General features: G+C 35.0%; 2 protein-coding genes across 2 annotated transcripts in view; one reads left to right on the top strand and one right to left on the bottom strand.

Moving 5' to 3' along the window:
• LOC106879199 (vacuolar protein sorting-associated protein 28 homolog) overlaps positions 1–4,878 on the bottom strand; it is a 24,012-nt gene extending 19,134 nt beyond the window's left edge. Inside the window, exon 1 of the mRNA XM_052969955.1 lies at positions 4,804–4,878. The gene's annotated coding sequence lies outside the window, so the exon portion shown is untranslated. The remainder of the gene's footprint in view (positions 1–4,803) is intronic.
• Positions 2,869–10,439, top strand: part of LOC106879195 (calcium and integrin-binding protein 1) — a 9,530-nt gene continuing 1,959 nt past the window's right edge. The window contains exons 1-6 of the mRNA XM_014928656.2: positions 2,869–3,015; positions 5,963–5,997; positions 6,598–6,700; positions 7,801–7,948; positions 8,077–8,210; positions 9,398–9,486. Of these exons, the coding sequence (XP_014784142.1) occupies positions 2,965–3,015; positions 5,963–5,997; positions 6,598–6,700; positions 7,801–7,948; positions 8,077–8,210; positions 9,398–9,486 (560 nt within the window). The 5' untranslated portion in view covers positions 2,869–2,964. The remainder of the gene's footprint in view (positions 3,016–5,962; positions 5,998–6,597; positions 6,701–7,800; positions 7,949–8,076; positions 8,211–9,397; positions 9,487–10,439) is intronic.

Raw genomic sequence — 10,439 nt, forward strand, 5'->3', positions numbered from 1 at the left:
ATATATATATATGTCTGCAAGTGTGTGGGTACAGTGGGATTGACACAGCCATCATGCAGTGGTATTGACACAGCCATTAAGTCAGTTTCACAGAGGAGTGGCTAATAGGATTCACTTGTGTCTGGCGACTTTTATCTTTTACTTGTTTCAGTAATCATGTCGGGGCACTATTTTGAATGGTTTAGTCAAACAAACTAACCCCATTACTTACTTTTAAAGCCCAGTACTCATTCTATTGGCCTCTTTTGCTGAACTATTAAGTTATGGAAATAAACAAACACTGGTTGTCAAGCAATGACTACACAAACACATGCTCATACACTGGACAGATCTGTGGGAACTGGAACCTCTCTGTATCTCCTTCCTTCTCCAGGCAGTGTATGACACACTCCCATGGCCAACAAACCTGCACAGAAGGGGGTTTGAAAGAGGACCAGCTGTGTAGACTCTATGGAGAAAGGGGCACCCTGGCACACATTTTGTCAGGGTGCAAATTAGCACTTAGGCAAAAGACAAGTGGCATTGTGACCAGTGCTGGATTAACTATTAAGCAAAATAAGCACATGCTTAGGGCATCAAAGCAAGGGGAGAACCACAGAAATGATAAATGGTTTACTGCACAAAAGAAGTCTCTCTAAACATGCTATAATAACATTTGGAATGCCTTATCCCTACTAATTAGAGAAGCAAATGTGTTATGTAAGATTAATTTTGAGGGTCTGGTCAAAGACATGGCAATTTTAAGAAAGTAGAAAACTTTTTATTTATAAATAAAGTGGAAATATAGAAAAATAAATATTATTTTCCATCTTACTGTCAGCTTTCTTTCATTTTGAAAAATAAAATTTTACTTTATGGTTTATTATAGTTTATATTTGGAATTACATATATATGTATAGGCGCAGGAGTGGCTGTGTGGTTAGTAGCTTGCTTACCAACCACATGGTTCTGGGTTCAGTCCCACTGCGTGGTACCTTGGGCAAGTGTCTTCTACTATAGCCTTGGGTCGACCAAACCCTTGTGAGTGGATTTGGTAGACGGAAACTGAAAAAAGCCCGTCGTATATTGTGTGTCAGTGTTTGTCCCCCCACCATCGCTTGACAACCGATGCTGGTGTGTTTACGTCCCCATAACTTAACGGTTCAGCAAAAAGAGACTGATAGAATAAGTACTAGGCTTACAAAGAATAAGTTCGGGGTCGATTTTCTCGACTAAAGGTGGTGCTCCAGCATGGCCGCAGTCAAATGACTGAAACAAGTAAAAGAGTAAAGAGAGTATATATGGGCAGCACCAAACTCTTTTAAGTGCTTAGGGTCTCTATGGGTCTTAATCCAGCTCTGATCATGACAAGGTGCTTGCAACACTTGCCCACACTCTGGAATCGAAAAGGCTCAAGAAACACCATTAGCTGGGGAAAACAACAGCAGCAATCAAGTTTGTGAAGGAAAGAGAAAAGCCAGTGAAAACAGCAAAAATAACAAATATTCTGCAACATGGAGTCTAATCATGGGATATGAAAGTAGACCAGGGGAAAGATTGCAGTCTCCCCAGGTTGTCCAGACATCCCTGAGGTGAGATGTAGTTTTGTGGTCTGAAAAGGTAAAAGAAATAATCTTGATTGAGCTTACAGTCCCATGGGAAAAATAGTGTGATCAAGCCTTTGAATGGAGCATGGAGTAGGGATGACAATCATGGTTTTTGCCAGTTAAGCATGGTTGTAGGGAATTCCCTGCCAAGTTGGTATGGATGATGCTTACAACTATTAGAATAAGAGGAATAGAGCAAAGGGTGGCTGTGCATAGGATGGGAGAGGCAGAAGAAACTTCTTCTTGTTGGTTATGGAACAAGAGAGAGGAGTTAAACTGGACACCTGGAAGAGATGATGAGCAGTGATTTGCCCACCTCTGCAGACTCACCTATGGTAGGATGTTACGGTTCAGGATCAAAACAGCTGATGATTGCTGGATACCGTCTAATGACATCAATTCCTCTTACCCAAAGCTCCATTCACCTTGGGGAATGGAAAAGAAGCAACTTCTTTCAGATGTTCTCAATAATGATATGTATATGACAGGTTTCTACTCAGTTTTTGTTGGCCAAATCCACTCACAAGGCAGTGGTCAGCCCAGGGTTATAGTAGAAGACACTTGCCTGAGATGTCATGTTGTGGGACTGAACACAAAACTTATGTGGTTGCATAGAGTGCTTCTTAACCATATATCCATGGCAGCAATGATGGGTAATCTTAATTCTAATTAGTTTCAATATCATGGCGAGTGAAAAGTGTCAACAGTTTCCACTAACCGCTGAATAAGTATAAACAACCCTTTTACATCTTCGTGACACGTTAGGGTATCCATACAATACAAAGCTAATGGTTAACACATCCATCAGTTCGCGTTTCCGTTTAAATTGCATTGGTATTTGCGTGCGTGTGTACGAGTGTGTGTGTGTGTGTGTGTGATGAAGTTGCGTAATAAAGCTTGTTTTAAGAAAATAACAGTGATAAGAAGTGATAAGAATTTTAAATATTTTATAGTTCGGAATTAGAAGTTTCTAATATAATTCTATTCATCTGTAGAATGCATTATAGAAATGTATATATCTACCCTACCACTTGACTAATACTTTATATTAACGACTGAAAAGAATGAGAAACAAAGTTAACCTCAACAAGATTTGCACACAGAACGTAAAGTATTATAATTAAATGCCTTGGAGCATTTTATCTTACAGTTCTACCATAAAAGATGTTGTCTTTCCATATATATCATTAAGCCTTCTGGAATAATAAATTAAGAATCTATTTTTAAATTTCGTTTTTCGTTTCATTTTAAATCTGGATTTTTTGCACATCCATCTCCCCAGGCAATTTATTTCGGTTCATAATAGTTTTCCAGTGCTAAATTTGAAACTGACGTAAATAAAGATTGACATTAAAGTATTTGTTGTTTCACTTCAAAGATGGGTCTAACAAGTAGTGTGTTAAAACAAAAAGATCTTGATGATTATCAGGTTTGAGAAAACATTTATTTATTTCTCTCATTTCATACACATTATATAATGTGTTGGACTTCGCCTACTAACTTGATATTGCGATTCACCCATTAATGATTTGCTGTTTACAATACACAATTGTTGTGTAATAAAATGTGATCGGAAGTTTTATTAGATTTCACCTAATTTAATATCTGTTGTTGTTTTGCCTCTCTGACAGAGCAGACAAACCTATGATCAAATGTTCTCCATATATGACTATTTCATCGCCTTTTCTCAGACTTAGTGCCTCTAGGTGTATTATTTTATATAATTATTATTTTAAGATGATAGGATGTGATATGAGGGAGATTTGGCTTTCGTTATTTATAGGTGGAGAGATAACAAAAAGGTTTCTCCGTGGCCTTGCTTTATATATGTGGAAATAAAACAAGTGAAACACAGAAACATTTTCAGGGCCTAATTACAATTATGTGTTTGCGATTATGTTGGAATTGGAAAAATTGTAAATTTTCTTTTGTTTTTCGCATAATTCCTTCCCACTTTGTTTTATCAATCTTAAAAATGCATACTTTTTTCAATGAGATTTTCCTATGGTGTAGATTATTATGTGAAAGGGAATTTTAAAACCTTTTTTGTTTGCAGGGCTATCTCTTTCCCTGCCGCCACTAAACATTGTTAAATGCATATTTTTTTAATAAAAGTTTTCATGTTTTTGAGGGGATAGATTAAGATTAAAAAGTTTTTGTTTTTTTTAAATTTCCTGAAGTTAATTGTACTCTAGACCTTCGAAAACGTATTTGTGGAAAATTTCATTAAAAAAAAAACAGGTATTTAAAAAAAAAGTTACGAAGAAATAAATTCGGAATTGTGGGGGGGGGGGCATTCTTTTGACAAATGTGCCCCACTGATCTTCCCCCCCCCCTCTGAAACATCTCTGAATTTCATTTAAAAAACATGCATTAAAAAATTATTAGAAAACAAATGTCCCTAGTGTTGGTACAAAGTTACAAAAAATTGTAGAGATATTACTAAATACTATATGTGCAGATATTGTTGTACCTATTTATTGGGTTTAGTATGATTCAAAATTTTAGATACTAATTAATATTTCAATTGGCGGGATTTTGGAATAGTTGTCTTTTCGAAGTCCCATTCTTCATGGGAAAGGAAAAGAATATGGAAGCGACTAAAGCCCTTCCAGGTAGCGCCCCAGCATTGCTGCAGTCCTTTGAAAATTTTCAGAATCGTTATATTCCAAAATAACACTAAATTTATATTTTAATTTAGACAATATTGAGTAATGTTGTAATATCAAATACTTCGGGGTCTGGGAAGTATGTCAATATTGTGCATTTAAAACAGTAAACCATAAATTGTTTGGAACATTAACAAATTTAAAAAATAGCTTTAAATATTCTAAAATTTATTTAGAATGTCGGAGATTAATATATATATATATATATATATATATATATATATATATATATATGTATATATATATATATATATATATACATACACACAATAATATCTATCGATTTTTAGTTTAAAATTTGCTGTTTTGCGGACACGCCTTTATAACAATTAAGTCCTGGTAATTCGTTTGTAGTCATTTCACAGGTTTGATTTCCTAAGTTACAAAAACTATGTCATGCGCTGTTCAACTTTCTTTTATCAATTCATTATAGTTAAACACCTCAAAATAATGCATCTATACACGTTTTTCTGATTAGTTGTATAAACAAACATTAATCAATCGATAAGTTAACGTTATAACACTAATTTAGCAACTTCATTATTTACCTGTTGCTCCTCTGTTCGGAAGATTTATAACAGTGAAAGATACAATGCTTATAATAGGCACTCCTCTAGTCACAAACCTAGATTGACACAAAGTGTAAAATATTAAATTTATTCCCACCAGATTACTTGAAAAAAGAAAAAGCATAGTATTGCTTACTAATGACGTGAATTGCATTTTTATTTTATTTTTTTCTGGAAATTAGTAATAAAGAAGTTATTAGCATTTAAAGTTATGTAAATTTTGGAAGAAATTGAACAATGTTTCATGAAGTTTGTATCGGTTAAATTGTTGGCTATCTTTCGATTTGACTCGAATTTTGTCAAATAAAGAACTCGGTAATTTCCGTGAACATGTGTTGTTTCGTCAACTGATAGTTGACACATGTTCATGGAAATCCCTGAGTTCTTTGTTGACAAACCTCGAATCAAACTGAAAGATAGCCAATATCTATATTAAATCTATATTCTAGAGTATGACAAGTTCAAAGAAGCTATGTCGGGCCATTTAGAATAAAGAACTTAGATAATTCTGACAGTGAATAAGCATTCAATATAATCAGACGTACGATATTGTATTGTTTTATATTTGGCATTTCTACAGATGTGTACCCCCACCCGACTTTGTTTCCTCATAACTTCCAGAAAATGGATATTTTTAAATGAAATTTTCTACAAATATGCTTCAGGTGGTGTAGATTTTGATTATATTGGAGTATGTGGTGAAAAACAAAAATTTCCAAGGGTGCGGCAAGGAGCTTCGGAATATGCACATGGGATGGCTTTCTTTACTCATAACTTTCAGAAATATGGGTAATTTTTTATGAAATTTTCATCAAATAACTTTCAGATGGTGTAGATTACGATTATATTAGAATTTAATATGAAAAACAAAAATCAGTGGACTTGTATTCACTAGTGTAGCTAGAGTGTGTGCCGCCCGGGGCTGCCCTTCCGTTTGCCGCCCCGGGACCCCACAAAAAAGCACATATTGCCTACAGCAGACGCAAAAGTGCCGCCGCTATGCAAGTGCTCGTACCCATACATATACGTAAAACAATTTGGTTAATGAACAGAGATCCCAGTGTTTATATATAAAAACAACATGTAATTGTATGCATAATGAGACATTGAATAATTAAAAATTTTATTTCATCTTCAGCAACTAACATATTTCACTGAGCAAGAAATCTTAGAGTAAGTTAAAAAAAAAAATTTTTTTCTTTCTGTGTGTGTATGTGTGTGTGTGTACACACGTGCTCTGTTATTTATTAAATCATCATTCTATGGTTTGTTCACATCTTGCAGATCAGCAAAAGAGAAAGCTATTTGTGAATCGCTTTAAAGAAAGTTAATCTTGGAAAATATTATATGGCATATCTTTGTGGTTAAGAAGATCATGTCATAACCTTGTGATTCCAGGTTTGATCTTGCTACTTGGCACCTTGGACAAGTGTGTCCTGTTCTAGTCTCAGGTTGGCCAATATGCATAAAATTTGGGAGATGTAAAGCCTGTCATGTGCTTGTTTGCATCTTTGTTTACTGGTTTGAGCTGTATCCCTTGTTATATAAAGAAAACCTTCACAAACCTTAGCTTTTCAATAAAATCAGTGCCAGACTAGAATGAGTTTATAGAATCAATTGAAACACTACATGACAATGCTATGTCATGGCTACCTTCCACTGGTCAAAGCTAGTGAAGGAGTAGTTGACCATTCATCGATTTCATGAATTTGTTTTAACATAGAATATATTATGTGTGTATTTAACTTATTTCCTTTTTCTCTAATATTTCAGGGGTTTCCGGATATTTAAATCTCTAGGGAAGGAAGAAGTAAAAAACTATGCACTTAAGGCTAAAATCCCTTTTGCCAGGATTCAGGAGCTTCCTCAACTAAGAGTAAGGGACATCTTTGAGTTTCTGATATATATATGTGTATATGTGTCCCAACCATGCCAGCATGGAAGGCAGACGTTAAATAATGATGATGAAAGCCAATCTGATGAAGTGCCATTCCAAATATAATCATCTGAATACTTCACATGGAATCATTTAAATGCAATGGCTTCAGGAATGGGATGGTACCGATATAATTGTAACTAATTATAACCCAGATCAGCATGGAACGTGAACGTCAAATGTGATGTGCTAAATTCATACGCTTGTAATGCATTTGTTCTTAATTGTATTATATGTTACTCTTCACAAGACTCACACATTGCTTTTACGAGTGATATACCTGGAATTTCTGCAGCAGTGGACTTTCAATTTTCCTTTACCTGGTTTAAATACTAAAGGGTTGAGTCGACCTCTCGCACCTACCCTATAATATTATTCTAAAAATAAACAATCATGTGACTGAAATCTTGAAACTATGAAGTAATGCATGACTCAATATAAAATAATGTGAATAAATAAGAATCACAGTTGAGAAAATAATCTGATTGTTAAAAGATTACAGTTTCAATTCAAGATTGTAGATAGCCAGGAGTTCAGTTTGGGGGTTGCATTAAAAATGCACTGATTTTCTATTCTATTATGATCTGCTGTTCACTTCCCAAGCATTTGGTTTTGGGTTCAGTCCCACTGTATGGCAACACAGGCAAGTGTTTTCTACTATAGCCTCAGACCAACCAAAGCCTTGTGAGTAAATTGGGTCAGCAGAAACCCAAGTCTGTTGTGTATGCAAAAGTGCTTGTGCTTCCTTAAATAGGAGGAAATATAAACAATGTATGGGATGTTTGTTGGGCTCATGATCATAAGATCATGATTTCAACTCCCTGACCGGGCAGTGTGTTGTGTTGCTGGGCAAAACACCTCATTTCACAATGTTCCAGTCCACCCAACTGCAAATAAGTCAAACCTACGACAGACTGGCTTCCTGTTCATTGGGGAGTGTTGCAATTAGTTATATATCATGGAAACCAGGTTAAGTTTTGGACTAATAAAACTTTGGGCTTATGACAGACCTAATTCTAAGTAATTTAATGACTTTTCAGATGAATCCTTTCCGTGATCGTATTTGTTCAGTTTTTTCCTCAAGTGATGATGAGCATATGAATTTTGAAGACTTCCTACATATGATGTCTGTCTTCAGTGACAATGCACCCAAAGATTTGAAGGCTCATTATGCATTTAATATCTATGGTATGTTATAATTTACTTTTAATAATTTTCAACAAACATTAAAAAAAAAATTATGTAAATTGTTTTATTTATGAAGTATAATGACATACAAAATGCTACAATAGGTACATTCAATTTGTCATTTTCAGATCTTGATAACGATGAAAGAATTTCTGAACGTGACCTTTTTGAAGTTCTGGATAGACTAACAGTTGGTAAGAATATGGATGAAGGGAACGAATATTTGCTGTCAATAGAAGAAAAACGGAAAGTAGTTCAAGAAGTAAGTTAATCAGCTGCTATCATGACTATGCGGTTAAGAAGTTTGCATTCCAACCACATGGTTTCAGGTTCAGTCCCAGTGTGCGACACCTTGACAAATGTCTTCTACTGGGCTGACTTAATATCTTGTGAGTGAATTTGGAAGATGGAAACTGTAGGAAACCTGTTATGTGTGTGAATGCTGACATCCTATGGTTTCACTTGAGTGAACTGGAAAATGATGATGACCTGCTTTGTCAACATTATGAAGATCACTACACTTTCAAAGACCTGAAGGATTAAAATAAAAATTTAAAAAAAACCTTCCTTATATGTAAAGTAGGTTGATGACAGGAAAAGTATCTAACTGTAAAATCTTGCCTAAGATATGTTCCCATCCAACCCCTGCTAGCATAGAAAAACAGGCATTAAATTAAATGTATGCTTAGATGCTGGCATAGCTGTGTGGTAAAAAGTTTGCTTCCCAACCACATGGTTTCAGGTTCAGTTGCACTGTGTGGCACTTTCAGCAAGTGTCTTTTACCATAGCCCAGAGTTGATCAAAACCTTGCAAGTGGACTTGCTAGGTTGAAACTGAAAGAAGCCCATTGTGTGTGTGTATATATATATATATATATATATATATATATATATATATATATGTTTATACAGGCAAAGAGGCTGAGTTCTTTTCGAGCCTTGGGCCTCACGGAGGCAATGACCAAGACCTTTGGCATTATGTCATTTTTGAGAAGAAGACCCATCAAGCCAAGCAAAATTGCAGTTGTGGCAGATACTAGTGTCAGCCAAATGGCACCTGTGCCAGTGGCATGTAAAAGCAGTGTTAGGAAGGGCCTCCAGCCATAGAAAACCATGCCAAATCAGAGTGGAGACTGGTGCAGCCTTCCAGCTTACCAGCGCCAGTCAAACCATCCGACCCATGCCAGCATGGACAACAGACATATGTGTTTGTGTCTTTTTATCTTGACATTGCATGAGAGTTGTAAATGAGTGTTGTTCATTTCCAATATTCTATGCGAACATACCTGGTCACGGGGAAATGTTAACCTTGCTTGGAAACAGATGAAGGTTGTTGACAGGAAATACATCTGGCCTCTGAAAATCAGTCTCAACCTCCAGCCCATACAAGCACGAAAAAATGGATATTAAATGACGATGATTATTCATATAATTTTGTGTTTCTTATAGATCATGAAAGTTGGTGATCTAGATCGTGATAATGTACTTAGCTTCTCTGAATTTTGTCACATCATTGATAAAGCTCCAGATTTTCTAAGGTAAACAATATTTTTTAAAGCATGTATGAATTTGCATATTATTTCAGTAAAATACTTAAATCTCTCATTCAATTATTTAAAAAAATTTTTCAGCCATAATGTCTACCTTCTCTGATAGTAGTGAAATCCTAAGTAATTTTTGTGTTATTTTCAAGGCCTTCATTCAATTGATATTAATCACACATTATCTTGTAGCTTCAAGATATCTATATAATTGTTTACTTTTGGAATGACATTGTTGGGTATGCATGAGAGGTTAGATCTGGCTAGTTTGAACATAAAGCAGAATATTTGTGCCAGATATAAGTTTAATTGGTAAAGGGAGCAAAACGGTCTGCAAATCACAGAATGTGATGCAATTTATAATATAATTTTCAAGTCCCTTATGATTAATTTATGCTTTGAAACCCTGCTCAAATCAATTTTAAAGAGCAATCACATACTTGGCACTTGAAATTTATCTTTTGTGAGGAGTAAAGAGCAAAGTGGATAAGATTTTTAACTAAATTTGTGGGTTAGGGGTTCAAATCAACTGTAGACATTTCATTTCTTGATAGGCTACTTTATTCAGTAGGTCTCAGGAATTACTAATTTAGTTGACTTCAAATGTTTTCATGTTTCTTTCATTCTATGTGTATGAACATATTACTCTGCATTTGTACAAAGAGAAGGAAAATGTCTGTCAGTTGTGTTCAATTAATTAATTTTAGTGTCTATCTCTAGTAGAAACAAGCTGAAGGTCTGATAAGCTGTGCCAAATTGTCTCATTCCATCCATTAGGGTAGCTATAACTGGTTAATCTACTTTCAAAGAATTACCTCTTTCTACACACAGCAGAAACAAAAAGTTAACTATTCACTCTGAGACCCATACAAGGATTAACTTAAATTGAAAATGAACATTATGATTAAAGCAGGCCATTTTTCAAAACTAATATTGTAATCTTTTAGTTA

Source organism: Octopus bimaculoides, chromosome 8 (assembly GCF_001194135.2).
Source record: "Octopus bimaculoides isolate UCB-OBI-ISO-001 chromosome 8, ASM119413v2, whole genome shotgun sequence".
NCBI lineage: Eukaryota > Metazoa > Mollusca > Cephalopoda > Octopoda > Octopodidae > Octopus > Octopus bimaculoides.